Raw genomic sequence first — 17,262 nt, 5'->3', positions numbered from 1 at the left:
TCCCAGAACTGGAGGCGGGTGCAGGATCCCAATGTCACAGAAATGAGTCATTTGGCTTTTCCTAAAAATACATTTTCACAGCAAAATAAATGGAACTGAACTAAAATTAAAGAATTTATCAGCACAAACACCCGTTTTTTATTTCATACACCACCACGTTGATTTGAATGTGTGCAACATGGTTTGGCGGATCAAAATTCTCAGGACTTGGTGGGAATCACCAGAAACACATTTAAAAAAAACAACACATTATCACGATTCTTAAGTCACGCTGCGACCTTATTGGGATTGTTAGCATTTGGCGATATGCTCAGTATTGCGATAACACAGTATATTGTGATTTATTACCTTATTTCAACTGCAAATTATACAGTTTCTCAATATCTGTTTTATCTAATAAGACAAAGTTTCCACTCGGTTCTTCTCACTTCAACTGTTTTTAATGAACGGTGTTCATTTTTGCAGTTTTTATTTAGTTTTTTTTTATCCTATGTCTATTAGTTTGTCACATTTTAGTCATTTTTATCCTTCATAGTAAACAACACAAATCCTTTTAGTGCAATTTTAGTCTTAATCTTATGTCAAATGTTCTTTTTCAGCAGATTATATTGAATATTTCAGTCGATCTATCCATCCATCCATCCATTATCAGCCGCTTATCCGGGGTCGGGTCGCGGTGGCAGCAGGTTCAGCAGGCCGGTCAGTCGATCTATTCTCGCCAAAACAATGCTTTTGTTGGATTACTCAAATTTATTTCACAGATATTTCAGATTTGATTTTACTATTATCTGATGAAAAACAGGTAGAATACAAAATAAGTTTGTTGGGATGGGCATTAAAGCTAAACTACTATTGGATCTTTCTTCAAAGAGACCAACACAATCTTAGTTTGATCCGCTTCATGCCAACCCACTTACTTTACCCATGAGCGCACCAGGGAAAAAACTCAGCACCATCTAATGGACTGAGAAGCAATTGTTACCAAAAGGTTTCATTTGTATTTCAAATATTGATTTATCAATATTGGTTTACATGATAATAGATTGTTACTTGGCATTCGTTTATCCACCCAAAATATCAAAATATATAATATTATTAAGAATACTTCCCCACCTCTGGGTTACACGGCTTTGGGAACTATAAAAGAGTCTTCAAGCTTGTCCAGATCCTGTTTGTCTTTCTCATTTTTAATCATGAACATTATGCAATTCTCCACGTTCAAGTGTGGTCGTCTTCTTCTTTGCTTTTTTTGACGTTTTGCAATGCCAACTTAAGGCTCATGCCGCCACCTTCCTTACTGAAGTGTGAGATCTGGATCTAGTCTGTAATACAGTGCATTCGGAAGGTATTCACTTTTTCCACATTTTGTTATGTTACAGCCTTATTCCAAAATGGATTAAATTCATTTTCCCTGTAAATTCTACACACAAAGTGAAAAACGATTGTTGAATTTTTTTGCAAATCCATAAAAAATGAAGAAGGAAAATATAACACGTACACAAGTATTCACAGCCTTTGTCTTTTAGTTGGATGCTACAAGCTTGGCACAACTATTTTAGGGTAGTTTCTCCCATTCTTCTCTGCAGAACCTCTCAAGCTCCATCCGGTTGGATGCAGAGCGTCGGCTCACAACCATTTTCCCATCTCTCCAGAAACGTTCAATCTGGTTCAAATCTGGGCCACTCAAGGACATTCACAGAGTTGCATCGAAGCCACTCCTTTGTTATCTTGGCTGTGTGCTTCTGGTCGATGTCCTATTGGAAGATGAACCTTTACCCCAGTTTGAGGTTCAGAGCTTCTTACATTTACAGATGATGGAGGCCACTGTGATCATTGGGTCCTTCAATGCTGTAGACATTTTCCTGTACCCTTCCCCGGATCGATGTCTCGATACAATCCTGTCTCAGCGGTCTACAGACAATTCCTTGGACTTCATGGCTTGCTTGTGCTCTGACCTACTGTCAACTGTGGCACCTCATATAGACCAATGTGAATACTTTCCAGATGCACTGTACACTTCCCAGTGTCAACTATACATATAAGTATTAATTATATAAAAGGCTATCGTTGTATGATTTTCTTTTATCAGACTCAGTGGGAGATATGCGGCGTCAATGGAGGACATCTGGGAAGAAGAGGAACATTATTCAGACTGAGACCACATCTTCTCTGTGCTGAAACTCTGAGGGAGGATGTGTGTTTTTTCAAATTTTTGGCTGCTTTGTGTTGAATGTTGAATATTGAAAGCATACAACAAACGTTGAATTCAGTTGCTTGAGCTTTGGGATGAACTTGTTAAAAATTACTTTTTTTCTGAAGAATGTCAGCTTTATGTTTGATCTAATCCTACATCAAAGCTTCCATTGAAAACAAACAGTATTTGTATGCAAGTTCAGTCTTTGTGTGCCCCTCTTTGTCATAGATAAATAGGTTTACTATAGTGTTCATCCCAGAAGCAAATTCATCTGTCACTGCAGCGCCACGTCTGACATGCAATAACAACACAATGCTACAGGAAAGATTGCTGAAATTGATTCCCTGATTCATCCTTTTTCAAAGCAGAATTCACATGAAGACACTTCATTGTTACCCAGATTGTTTTTATCAAGCCTGATATAGTATATTGAGAATAAAGTCTGCTGAGACGAAAGTTCTTAAGCAACCTTTAGACTTGCAACATAAAATAAAGAAAAGGCAGCTGAGCCATAATGATGTGTTTTGCCTCAGAAACCATTTTGCATCTGATTTCAGTTTATTTCCCTCTGAGTTTCTTTGTAACAAACTGTCTAGTGTAGCTCACATACTGTATTTTGTTGTTGTTGTTGGAGCTGTGCAGTCAGCGCTGAGTTTAGCTCGGCTGGTGTTGGTGATGAGGTGACAGGCCTGCAAGCAATGGAGCTGATTCAGTCAGCAAACATCAGAGGCCTCGTTTGCCTTATGGCTGATATTTCTAAACCCTGACAAAGTTGCTGCAAGGGCAGGCTTTGCTTCTGGCTCTTTGTCATTTATCGCACATTAGCATGTCGGGTGTATGGTGTGAGTGTGATACAAATAAAAATAGGCCAAAGAGTGCTGAACTTACTTGAGTCAGGCATTAAATAAACACAAGACTTGGAGGTTTTTATTCCGTGGGCCCTGCTCATCCTAAAATGCAATGCAACTCTTTGAATAAATATGACCGAAATAAAAAAAAAAATAGACAGATATCCAGTAATGCATTATAACAAATGCTCATTTGTATGTACTGAGTTATTTACCAGTATCTGCATTACATGGATGTCCTTTGCCCAGCAGATGGCGTGCTCAGCAGACACAAGCCTCAGATGAGCAGCCAGTCAGTGTTTAAGGAGTAAAGAGAGAGGGCAGTAGAGTACTGTGCTACAACTTGTAGAAGATGATGCGAAGCTTCGCACTACAGGGAACAAAGCAGAATGAAGTTAGAATAATTCATGTGTGCACATGCATTTATATCCAACATTACACATAACCAAGGTGGCGCTTTATTGGAATAGTCTGTGTTGTTATTTCCCATGTAACTCTGCTCAGATGCTTTTACCGGCTTCAGCGCTGAAGAAACAACTTCCTCAAAATAAATATTTTTTACAGTGTACATTTGAAAAGTATAGACATGCTATATATAATTGTTGTCCAGGTTTTTCATGAAAATCTGCAGATTTTAAAAGTGGCCTCAGTCTGGACTTTTGATTCGGCTACAATTAATGAGACTGCATCTTTAAATATAGCTTTAGTTAAGCCCCATATACTACACAATTATAACTGGAATTTAGAGTTTTAATTGTGTTTTTGTTTGTGGAGGTGCTCTGCTGCTGTATTCACGTTGCATTGTATATTGTGATCTTTTTTCTTTGTTTATAGAAAATTACCACAATCTATTTTGCTTATCAGAGTTTTTAATGTAACTGAAAGGTAATTGGAGGGCTATCAAATGAGCCCCTTATCTCTAATGAGTAAGGCAAGCTAAACATGTTTCCTTTAGGGTTATGTGTGTATTCTTTTCCTAATAGTCTATATTGCTAATTCTATAGTGCAATTTGGTTGGCTTTGTGAAAATTATTAATTAAATAACATATTAAGGTTTATATTAGGGTCCCAAAGTGTGAACCAACTTTATTGTATATTGTGGGGAGAGCGTTGCAACGACTTCTCTAAGTCACGGGGAGGATACAAAGAAAACACTGATATATTGAAAACAGAATGTTCAGCCCCTCTCCCACCAAACTGCATTGAGATCACCATGCTTGTATAGTTGAGTGTCAGAGGTGAGGATGCTGCTATTAATTTCACTTGTAGAGCTACGTAATAAAAAAGCCACCATTGATCAAAATCATGGCAGTTTTATAAAAAAAAACTACCATGTGTCATCTAATGCTAACATATCACATACTTTCATCGTGTGATTCAGTCAAAAATAGAAACCTTTTATATTACGACGCTCTGATGCAACTACAATTCCAACTGCTGGCCAGACACTAAAAGGATTTTATTTCAAAGTGCTGGATGTCCAGCTTTACTCATAACTCATATCAATTAATCTGTCAACATTTTATAACCCCCTTTTCAAAGATGATCACTTTATTAGATCTCAACTTGATGTATGTTTTAAAATAACCATCGTGTTTTAATCCTGTTTGTTAAATGAGATGTGAGATTTTGTTTAGAAGTAGAGACTATTCTGGTTTACTGACTGATTTATGGAGCCATACATTACAAATAACACTCTGGGCCGTTTTGTCTGGGAGATCTGTCATATGTTGTTTCTGGCACCACAACACACTAAAGTACGGAATAGTATGGCCAGACTACACTAAAAAAATATCTCAACACATCTTTAAACTTCAGCTGAAAGAGTCATTCATTTGATCAGAAATGGCACTTTTTAGTTTGAATACGAGTTCAGTAAAAATTCTATTTGTTCTTCCCTTGACACATTGAAGCAGTGACAGAAAATGATGAATGTACGAGTCACAAGGCGTCAGACCGCTTCCTCGTCATGAGCATGCCATGTCATTCATTTCAAGGTTTCCATACCAGCGGTGCTTGTGTGCGGCGCTTTCCCGGCACACAAGTGTGTAAGATGTGCATGTGTGGGATATGCAGACAGCAGAGACTTAACACAACATGTTTATTCCCGCTCAAGCACGTCAGTTGTGAACAGGTTGAAATGTTTGTGGGTGGATTCTGATGACTCAAACTACACCTGGTCGATTCTAATTTCAGAGATTCAGTGTTTAAAAAAAAAAAAAAAAAGATTCAGATGCAGAGCTACTGAAAGTAAATATGACCTATATCCTTGTTTCTACTCCTGAGGTGATCTGGTTTATGATAAATATGAATTAACAGTTGCAACATGTGTGCCAGTGAAATGAGTCGCCATTTTCTTGATATAGATTTGAGATTGCAAACACACTGCTTCCTTTGCAAATTTAAGACAGATTTATTTCAAGCAGTTTCACAAATATGGTTGTCACCAAGTGCTTTACAGAAAACAAACGCAGATATAAACACGGATAAACATAATAATGTGCTTAGAATGATCTACTTGCCGCTGTCTCAATAAAAAGAGGCAGTACAAATGTGAGAACTCCTGAGACCAGTGCAACTTATTTTGAGGCGCCTCCTGGCATTAGGTAGAGCAGTTCTAGTGTCCAATGTGTTGTCAGGTATTGCACAACATTTCACTTCAAGTCTAAGCAAGTGAACTATGCTAAAAGGTGACCTCAAAACAGTTAAAGGAAGTTACATTTAACTATTTTCCCTTTCTGATTTCCTCGAATGAGGTCGAGCTGAAGACGTTTCTGTCCTGGATTCTATTCCCAAAGTTTGGACAACTTTATCCGCAGCAGTGACGTCTCATTCACATTCATATCAAACCTGAGCAGACTGTGTCTTTCTGTCCATTTGCTTTTATTTCCTGGGTGACAATAGTGAGCAGTGGAGACAAAATGTGTGCCGCATACCATTAATGCTACTGTCAAACGTGAAATCCAATTAAGTTTTTCAAAAGGAAAGCCGGCTATGTGACACTTCTCAGTGGAGCAGAACTTCCTTGTCAAAGTCGAAGCTCATTCGATATGTGACCCTCGACCCACAGTCTTACTGTACAACCTCTCTGTGTGCCCTATGAATGTCACTCCCCTCTGAGTTGGAATGAGTCAAACTTGTGCCGTCTTAAAGAGGGGCGTCAGTTCAGCATGTATGCATGCGCCCAAACGACATATGATCCCCTCACAGCAATTTAAGACACCATCAGAGAAACATAAGACCCCTTATATCTGCAGATCGTCTATTCTAGTCTTGTTGTTGCTGTGTTTGGCACTGCGGCCTGTCCTGGCCTGCGTAGGTGACCCAGGGGCTGATCCTTCTCCCTTCTTTCCTTTCAGGTCACATTCCTCTGGCTTGCTGCTGCTCCTTTCCACCTCCAAGTTGTCCTTATTCTGTTTGTAGGCCGCCTTGCTGTGGTAGGGGTGGAAGGACGAGTCTGTGCCCTCGGACAGAGGGGAGAGGTTGTAGTCCGGTACGGGCGGGTAGGCCGGCTGGACTTGGTGGAAGTAGTCGTCGTAGCTCGGCGCATATGGCGCCGCGGCCTCTTTGGGGAGACTCGCAGGGAGCCGATGATGTCTCCTGAAGGTGATGCCCTGGCGACACTTGGTGAAGCCCAGGTGGTAGATCTCTACCAGGTTGAGGAGCAGAGAAACGCTCGCCACTCCCAGCATGAAGATGATGAAGATGGTTTTCTCTGTGGGACGTGATATGTAGCAGTTTACCATATTGGGGCAGGGCGACCTGTCACATGTGTACATCGGCTTCAGCTCAAAGCCGTACAAGAGATACTGAGCCACGATGAAACCCACTTCAAACAGGGTTTTAAAGACCACATTGAATACATATGTGCGCAAGAGCTCCCCCTGCATGCGCACTCGGCCCTTCTCGTCCCTCACCAGAGCCTTCCTTTGCTTACCACTCACAATAAGGGCATGCTTGTCTGAGGGCTGTGCAAGTTCCCTCTGCTTGTCCTTCTCTTTGTGCTTGTCCTCCATCCGCACCAGGTGGACGATGTGTCCCAGGTAGATCAACGTGGGCGTGGACACAAAGATGATCTGCAGCACCCAGAAGCGGACGTGGGAGATGGGGAAGGTGATGTCGTAGCACACGTTCTCGCAACCCGGCTGCTTGGTGTCGCAGGTGAAGCTCGACAGCTCGTCGCCCCACACCTTCTCGGTCGCAGCGCTCAGGACCAGGATGCGGAAGATGAAGAGGACGGTGAGCCACACCTTCCCCACCACAGTGGAGTGCTCCTGGGCTTTTTCTAGAAGCTTTCCCAGCAGGTTCCAGTCCCCCATGGCTGTGTGAGCTCAGATCTGGGACTGGAGATACATACAAAGCTCAAAAATAGTTTCTCAGTTTGATTTGTGACTTGTGTAATAATCCTGATCCTGTTGTTAAAGTCAGCTTGAGTGTTGCTGATGACTCCAAATGCTCTAAACCATTTTACTAAGTTCAACAGAGCTCAGACTAAACGAGTCTCTGAGGAGCCAAGCTGCTAACCGAGTGGACGACTGGGGGACTGAGCAGGTAGTTGCCTTTTACATTTTACATGTGGACACAGACAGGATTATATTTACTTTAGGAGGGTATATTTGGCAGGTGCAGACAGGGGGAAGTCATGATTCTGTGGCTCCTGGCCTGTACAGTCGGGCCACAGCAACATGATCCACACACACACACACACACACACACACACACACACACACACACACACACACACACACACACACACGGTGAAATCCAACACCAGGCAGTGTAAGTGCGAACTAGAAACATCAGTCATATCGGTACCCTCAGCTCCTGTAACCCATAATTTCATATATGTATATATAGTCTTCCTTCTGACGGCTGTACTGTGCGAGGATTCATTTATTCTGATTACTGCTATATTGTGGAAGGTGAAATATGCTACATATGCTTTCAATATCAAACCGCCCAGACTGTAATCCCCAATGACAAAAGATAATAATATAATGGACATTAGAAAAGAATAAATAGATAAGTTTTAACTCCGAACATTGTGTTCACACAAAAGACAACAAACGAGAGCCTTTTCTCCCAAGTCAGGCGTCTGAACTTTAACTGCGGAAAGTTCCACAATCAACAAAGGTTTCACTTCACAAACACTCACAGAGAAGTCACATTTACTGGATAAACCCACCTTTGTCAGCTTATGCATCCTCTGCCGTGAAGCCCTCCGCGTCTTCGAGGGTCCATGAGGCCGCCTGCTTCGCTGACGGGCCTCAGTGCAAAGCTGATCTTTGGGCCCCCCCAAGCAATGCCCTTGAATGGACAGGAAAAGTGGACTTCTGCTGGAAACAACCTCCGTTCCACACCGACGAGCCCACAGTCTTCTGTTTCCACATACAACTCGGGCAGGAATCAGGATCCGGGCCTTGGGGTCTCCCACTGACCACAATACACGTAACCTGCTGGACACACTCTCAACCACGTCCGGCCCTCCAACACCCCCTCCCCACTGTGGTTATATTTGGCACAGGGTCCACTCGCTAATGTAAACGGTTAAAGCCCCTCTCCTCGCTGGTTACAGTGAGTGACGGGGCAGCTGGCCAATGATGCTGTCCGCTAGGTCTGTCTGGCCACAAGTGGTCTAAATATAGCACGCGGGTCTCTCCTATCATGGGGGGCACGATTTGGAGATGAGTAGCCATTTGCATCCTCAAGTTACAAAGAAGTGACGGGGGAAGAAAAAGTTCTGCTTCAACCTATCAGTAGTGAGATGAGCCCCGGGATCTAAGTATTAAAATGGAAAATACTTTTTATATCACTACTAAGGTTACTGTCATTTAACAGACTGTCATTTAACAGATGTCACTGAAATAACTTTAAATAATGTCAAATTATCAGGCATTTTATTTCAGTATATTACATAATATACACAGAGTTTCAACCCTAATTATACATTATCTGGGTTGTTTACCAGGGTGTAAATTAATTTCTGTACATTTAGGCATGAATATCGACATCAGGGTTTTTGTATGCACTACATGTATAACATTATACATGTGTATAACTGTATAATAGAACAGTTGTATGAACAGATACCAGCGTATGGGACATTTACAGGAACAGAGGTACTGAATAATATTATACAGGGTAATAGAGGAAAAAGTAGGTCAACCTTAAACATTTTTCATAGACAAAAGATGATCACCTCAAACAGAAGCTACAATGAAATAAGTAGGCAGTACATACAAAGACATGCCTACAGTACTGAGAGTTTGTGGTTTAGTGAAATAAACTCTTGCTCTTTCAACCATTCTGACTACTGTCGAGTTAACATCATTTATAGGTCAGTAGTAAACATATGTGTGTGTACATATTGTGTTTTCAAATTAATTTAGTTTGGAATGATAATATCCAATGACAGCTGGTATAATATTTCCATAGCACTATCCGAAAAATATGGACTAAAGCATATTTCTTTCATGTTGTGAATTTTGGAAAGTAATACATCTATCTTCCTTCATCAATTTTAGACTTGACAACGCTCTGCAGTTATTGAAAATGTTTGCATCACAAACAATTTCCTAATTATTTTTGACGGCCATATTTATTTGGATTCACGTTGTCGTTATAATTTAGTCATGCCATGAAAGGAACTAAACTAATACTTATCATCAAAATCTGTGTCCACTTAACACTCTACAGCCATCTGCTTCACAAAGTCAAACAACTAAAACTGTCTGATCAAATCTAATGTTGGCTTAAAGGGCCGTTACTGAAATTGAATGGCATTTACTCCGACTGGAGTTAACTATGGAACATATTAACATGGTGGCTTTCTATTCAGCATTTTAATCTCACACTGGTGTTTTTGCAAATTTTTCTGAATCGTCAGAAATCATGCATACTACTTACGAAGCATATTCTAAAGAGCAGAATTCATTTTAGTTTTTAATGTTTTCGTGCCTTCCGGACAGCGGCCCGCTTATTTTTTGTGTATTAACGTTACATTATTGATGTGTGATAAAGCAACTGAAAGACAACTGACACTGGGTGTGAGTGTCTGAATGTCTGGTGGTCATCCAACAATCACGTTCTTTCCCAAACAGACACCTATAATGCCAAATTAAATAAATGCAATCTTTTTTTAAATCAATGTTTGCTTTAGAAGCATGATTTTCAAACACCATACGTTGTAAATACAACTGTATTAGACTCTGTAAGACTAGAACAAATCTATAGTTTGAGCCGTATTATCAAGTAATAATGACACAACTTTGACTCTCACAGGCTTCTTCAGCTCAAGATACTTTGCGCCTCGGCAAGATGCTTCTCACACTGAAAACCAAATTAAATCAAATGAAAACCACTAAAATGAGCCTAAAATGAAGTCAACAGTCTGACACATGCAACAACCCTGACATGGTTCTAACAGCAACGACCACTCAGTCAGTCAGACCGAGAACAAAGACAAACACAATGAATCAATAAGCGATGGACTGAATGATATAAATAGATGGTTTAGATGTATATGTACAGAATAAGTGACATTAATGCAGAGCAGCATGATTCATGGACATGTGGGATTGCTGTTGATTAGTTTAAAGGAAACAGGAGAGGCAGAGTTTCAGAAAGCAGAACACCTTTCACCCTTCTCAGTTGGGCTCTTTTTGGTCACAGTGAACTTAGACTTGAGCGACTGGTCTGCTATCAGCTGATTGATTTCATTTTGTCTATAAGTAGACAATCGTTGACTTATCCAATGTCCTTTGGACTCTTCCTCAGAGCCTCCGAAGCCCCGTTTACAGGCCCTGCCTATGAGGTACACCACCTCAGCCAGGTTCAGCAGCACACACACCCCGGACACCGTCAGCATGAACACGGTGAATATGGTCTTTTCTGTCGGCCTTGAGACAAAACAGTCCACAGTGTTGGGGCACGGGTACGAGTCACACTTCACCAAGCGCACCATCTTGAAGCCCGGATAGAGCAGGTAGAAAATGTACAGAAAAGCCACCTCGAAGACGATTCTGAAGATGATACTGATCATGTATGTCCACCACAGTGCTCCGGTGATCTGAAACTTCTGGTTCTTGATGCGCTCCAGCTCCTTGGGACTGCTGCGGCCCGTCCTCTTCAGGGTCTTCTTGTCGATGTGGCGTCGGTGGGCCACATGCATGGCCACCAGCAGGGCCGGGGTGGAGACCAGGATGAGCTGCAGTGCCCAGAGGCGGATGTGCGAGATGGGGAAGAACTGGTCGTAGCAGACGCTGTTGCAGCCGGGCTGCTGGGTGTTGCAGATGAAGCCGGACTTCTCATCTCCCCAAACGCTCTCAGCGGCGACCACCAGGACCAGGATGCGGAAGATGAAGATGACGGAGAGCCAAACGCGCCCGATGCCCGTCGAGTGCCTGTTTACGCCGCTGATCACGGCATAAAAGGAGCCCCAGTTCATTTTCGACTCCAGGTCTGCAAAGAAATAAAGGTTACATGGATGACGGTGAACATACATCTCTAGCTTAAGGTCCACTGTTCAAACCAAATTATAATGTATATCAAATTTAAGGAAACTTTCTCAAAATGTCCCTCGGGAAAAAAAAAAAAAAACTTTTTTAAAAACATGCACTTTTCGCATTTAGCAAAATTATTATTTGTGCATGTGATTTAGTCGCCCACAACAACTTAGTAATTTAGTAAAAAGTCTAACTGTTGCAACAGTAGTTTTTAGAGGTTTACCGGGCTCAGCCAGCGGTGCAAGCGGCGTACGCAGCGCCGGGTCCAAAGATGACCATCTTGAGCTGTGGACCGAGCATCCAGCTGGCAGAGCGAGGAACAGCAGAAAAGAATTGCCCAGCAGCAAGTTGGCCGTATAAGAGCCGGGGTGATGGCCCGCCATCGCGCACCGTCACAAGACGCGACCGGACGAAGCCAATTACGAAACATTCGCCGCGCCACGTGATTCGCTCTCCCTGTATTAATACTGTACTCCCAAACTGACCTACAGCCCAGTTGCAGACAGACTGACAAACTGCCAGCACATTTCTCCAAGGAACAAGCAAGACATCCATCTCATTATGAGATTTTTTTTTTTAAGACAACTGAGAGACCTCTATTGTTTGTAAGAAAGGCAACAGAATTCACCAGAATAAATAGTTACAATGATCACACTTGCAAAACTGATTCATTCAAATAATATATTACTATAAATAGTAATGAAAATGTATATGTTGAATCAAGACAGTGGGGCATGTCAGCCATCACACACAAAATGATGCCCTCATTGCACACTGAATGTTAGTATAAAACAGAATTGAATGAGAGAACATTTTACCTTCAGCTGTGGTGGTACACAAAAATGTGTACAGAGAAGAGATGAATTAAAATATTGTGTTTTTCTTAGCAAGCCAGAAGGCTGGATTGAGAACCATGCATTTGGAGAATGCTAATCATTCCTCCGCCACGAGCCAGTGCCCTGCACCGTAGCAGTCATATGCTCCGATATAAACCATTTACATACAATGGTGGCCTTTATTGTGCTGCAACAAGACTCTTTAGAATTCGGATCAAACGCCTCGATTTCCGCCCACCCCGGGCAAAAGGAGGAATCTGTGTGGACACAAAAGACCTCGGCCTGCCGCATTATTTATTGTGCTGGGAAGTGAAGGAAGCTTTGACCTGAGGCTGTCATTCAGAGAACAGTCACTAACAGGTTTGCAGATTCATCCAGAAAATACATGTGCAAAAAAAACAAATGAAGTAGAAAATGAAAGCCAGTCTTCTCATTTGTTAAAGCTGATTTTTGTAACATAACCATATTTCAAATGTAAATGGTGCAATACTTTAAAATAAGCAAATATATTGCAATTATAACCAAGAAACTAAAATAACTTTAAATCTTGTTGTGTGCCAGGGGCTCATGATAACCCATTGCTCAAAGGTAGTTTTAGCCAAGTTAATAATTCATTTTGCATCAAATGTCCTTCCATTGATTTGACTTTTTTTTTGTGCTATAAAACACACATGAGCTCATGGATGAACAAACATTTTGCTATTATCAACTGAGAGAGTTCAGGTCAAACTCCTCCCTATAGCAGTAGAAACAATAATTTACAGTAGCAACAAACTGAATGCAAGTGAAAACACAATGTGTTCATTTGTCATGCACTATCAGATGATCTACAGCAGTTCACTATGCAATGAGCCTTTCTGCGTCACTTGTGACAAATGTAGTGGGCGGGTTAGGGTGGCCTGGTAATTCTTTGAATGAACTAAACCTCATGTATATTTCCTCTATGAAGATACAGTAATCTACAAAACAGAAACGGAGCACACACACACACGTGTAGATGACAGTTTTATTATGAAAGTAGAGACACATATGTACACTGTAAATTCTAAATAGATCTGCCATCGTACAATAATTCAATATTAACTAAGGCAACATGGCTCTGGTGATTATTATGAAAGGAAAATGAAATAACAAACCTGCTGTATGTGGCACAGAGACAAATCAAGTGCCACTTAATAGAGAGCAGGAAATTAAATTGAACTGGCACCGTCTAGTGGCCGGAAAAAAAACAGGATCTGAGATGCACTTGCTCACGAACGTATTTAGGAAAAAGGGAACTGTTCTCAATAAAACCATTTAAATATTACAATTAGGTATTTATGTCCCGACACATCATACGTGCATTTTAAAAAAGCCCCAAAAATATTCTTTTGTTTCACACTTTTCTATCAGTGCTTGAAAGACTATGTTCAACACAAATGTAAGAATAACAATATTCTTTAGTTGCAATGTTATAAAGAACATTAGTACACTCACAATCACTAGACTTTATGAATTGCAATGTAAGAAAGAAAATACACAAGAAAGCCGATACAAGCTACTTATTGAGTATTAATCCAATCAATGCTTTCAGTCTTAATGCAATGTTCATTTATATTACATTGCATTTAAATATCCTTGATTTATCCTTTTACTGCAAAGTGCAAATCACAGCAGCGTGTCACTGGGCAACCTGAAAGTCCACTGTGTGTTTACTTGTGCACAGTTGGTCAACGGGATGATTTATCTCTAATTTAAGAATCTTTAAATGTCTTCGTGTTTGGATTAGTGCGTTTCATGGCCGGCCTGCTATTTGTATTTACATTTGACATGTTTCACTGGCTGTCAAGACGTGCCAAACAAGTTACACAAGCAAAACTGGAAACATTCCCTCCTCTCTGAATTACTTCTTACTTTGAGTATAGCACGAGATGAGGTATCTCTCCCACTCGGACTCCTGTTTCTTCACATTAAGTTGATTTCGGCCTAAAAAAGTAAAACACAAGATTTGGAGTGAAAATTAGTGCTGTTCTGGTCATACACAGTCTACACTGCCACCTACTGTAGATGCACAATTTGGGGTAAACAATTTAAAAACTGTAACTCAACTTACTTCTTTTAATGAGACCAACGTTCTTCAGTTTGTTATGTTTGGCGTGTCCGTTCTGGGCCAGTCTCAAAGACAGTGATGCACCCCTCCTGCAATTTAGATACAGGGTTCATACACATTTTGACCAATGAATTTCCATGACCAAACATTTTGTGAAATCTCGGTGTATACATGAAAGTGAGAAAATGCAGTATTTAAACTAACAATGAGAATTCCAAAGCATACAGTATAACTTAAATGACACAAATGAATGCGAGACAATAGTTTGATTAAAATAATAAAAATGTATATAGATGCTTGTATGTATGCCTGCTTATATTTTGAGCGTCTTTCTTTTAAAAGCATATTAATTATTTCAAACTCAGCTTAATGAGCGTCATGAACATATGATTATAACACATTTCCATGACATTTCCAAAACTTTTCGTATTTTATTTTTTTCAAGGACCTGGCCTGAAAAATAACATTTTAAAATGCCGTGACTTTTCCAAGTTTTCCATGACCGTAGATAAAACCATCGTACAGTTAAGACATTGGTTCATAATGGCCATGAAACCATCCAGCATATACACATTTTACGGCCAACATAAGCATATATTCAGTCCCTGTACTACTACTAAATGCAACAAAACATGTTATCAGATCAAATAGAATAAAGGGTCATACTTGCTGCTAATTCTAAATGTATAATTCACAGTTAACCGAGTGCTTCCTAATTAAGTACCTCATAGCTCCGAGCTTTCCCTTTTCCAGGAATAGCTCGACTGTAACTTTGGGCCCCTGCGGGTAAAGTCTGGCATAGAGTGTTCTGTTGTGCACCATTGCTTTGAACCAGCCCACTGCCTCCTCCGACCAATCACTCCCAGTCACGGGCGTCACCTAGGGGGAAGGAAACAAACAATAAATACCGTGAACCGAGATAATTTATTTCCTTTGCCCAATAGATAAGGCCGTGACTAATCATGTGGACAAGCGCCAACACTATAACAGAGTCTAGACTCTCAAAGCTGAGCACAGTATTTTAACCATTTTCACGGATGCAAAGCTGAGAGGTATAATGTGCAATATTGTAATAATGGTGTGTTAATATTCACATTAATATGATTGAGTACTTTTTTATTTTGATGCTTTGGCAACACGTTTTTTTTCTGAAACTGTCATGTTAATAAGGCCACATCATTGGTCATCACTATTCATATCTACACAACCAATGTATTTCAGAATAATTTGTTTACTAAAGCACTTTTTTTTTTTATTTATAGATATAACCTCATCATTTGCTCTCAAAGTGAACCAGACTGATGCATTTACATTGAAATGTCCGTTTTTTTTCAAAATCATGTAGCTGTAATCGGAAAACATGTTTTATTTAACCTTCCTAACGCTGGTTGTACTCTAGATGAGTGTGAAAAATGATGGAGCCAAATATTATCAGTAGGGCACCACTTACATTTACCAGCGAGACCCCGACAGCCTGCAGCGGTAGGACGGCCATTTCTGGGGTCAGCTCTTTGATGTTCAACAGTGAGAGGCAGGCGTTGTCGCCGTAGTCCAGCTTCTTCACCTCCACCTTGATGGATGTCCCACTCCCAGCACCATCAGTGGCATTATTATCTGACATCCAAAAGGCAGAGAGCATGACACGGTTAAGGTAAAACAATCCAGGAAGAAATTCTCAAGTGGCTGCAGGCGAGCAAAGTGACACTGCTACCATCTAGAGGTATGCATTTGCAAAACCATTCTGATACACAAAACTCGACGCACCTCGACTAACTCCGCATATCTTCGTCACCTGAGCCCTGCACCATTGTTCTTGCTTAGGGAACCAACCTATTACTTTAGTTCCAATGTCTGGAATGCAGCTCTGCTCGGCATATGAACTACTGGCTTTCCAGCTGCTGCAAATGAGAAAAAATAATAATGACAACCAGAAACATGTGGATTATGAAAAGAAAAAGAAAGGAGAAGTGGCTTTATACGTTCTGTTAATGTGATCAGGGTGGGTTAAGAAAAGCTGAATAAAGCAGACAAGAGATTAGTATTCATGCTGTATGACTTACTCCGCGAATAGGGCCTGCAGAGCCATGATTGAGTCTGCGTGTTGTACGTAAAAGTTGCCTGGGCTGACAATATGAGACACCACAACTTCACTCTCTTCAAACTTCCGGATATGGAACTCAGGAATGTTAATGCAGCTAGTCGCTGGCCTTTTTGCATCAGCAGAATGGCTCGCATCTTCGGGTTCTGTGCACTGCAGAATTTGGGTTTTCCACTGGATGTTTAGAGAGGACTCCTCTTGAGGCGTGTTATTTGGGCAGTCCTTATTATCCAAGGGGTGCACTTCAGATTGTCCATGACACACCTCTGTGAAGATGTCTCCAAAATCCCACAATTCAGTCTTTGTTGCAATCACACAAGTGTAGGTCAGAGAGCCACTCGATTCCACTCGTTTTACTCTGAAGACTGAGGCTTGGTTTTCAATGTCGGCATACAACGTTTTCGGAGCTAGTGCATTGATCAGATCATCAGTCACATCTTGTCTGAATTGATAGCTTTGTGTTTTGATGGTAGGCTCCTTCGGCAAACTTGAAGTGGACATACTCTTACTCCACTTCATGACAGTGACCTCTAGTGCACCCATGTTTTTAGCTTTTGCTCTGAGGAAGTGAAGCAGCTGAGAGGATGTTTGTTTTTGGTGTTGCACCTGGACATCTTCCTCACATCCCCAGCTCATTAGTGGTGTTATTATCATTGGTTTAGGGTTACTGATCTCTGGGAATATAGCCGGTAT

At 40.9% G+C, this 17,262-nt stretch overlaps 2 protein-coding genes across 2 annotated transcripts; both read right to left on the bottom strand.

Moving 5' to 3' along the window:
- Positions 1-5,202: 5,202 nt before the first annotated feature.
- Positions 5,203-7,361, bottom strand: LOC306745606 (gap junction alpha-3 protein-like; the record flags this gene model as incomplete). Its single annotated transcript, XM_079228429.1, has 1 exon — positions 5,203-7,361. The coding sequence occupies one exon, from the start codon at positions 7,359-7,361 to the stop codon at positions 6,288-6,290; it is 1,074 nt and encodes a 357-aa protein (XP_079084555.1). The 3' UTR covers positions 5,203-6,287.
- A 3,299-nt stretch (positions 7,362-10,660) lies between these two features.
- LOC306745440 (gap junction beta-1 protein-like) lies at positions 10,661-11,488 on the bottom strand (the record flags this gene model as incomplete). The annotated part of the gene is made up of 1 exon (XM_079228230.1): positions 10,661-11,488. The coding sequence occupies one exon, from the start codon at positions 11,486-11,488 to the stop codon at positions 10,661-10,663; it is 828 nt and encodes a 275-aa protein (XP_079084356.1).
- Positions 11,489-17,262: the final 5,774 nt, after the last annotated feature.

The sequence above is a fragment of the Taurulus bubalis genome (assembly GCF_910589615.1).
Source record: "Taurulus bubalis genome assembly, chromosome: 13".
NCBI lineage: Eukaryota > Metazoa > Chordata > Actinopteri > Perciformes > Cottidae > Taurulus > Taurulus bubalis.
Note: the sequence above shows the minus strand (reverse complement) of the source record. Positions and strands in the feature narration are given on the sequence as shown.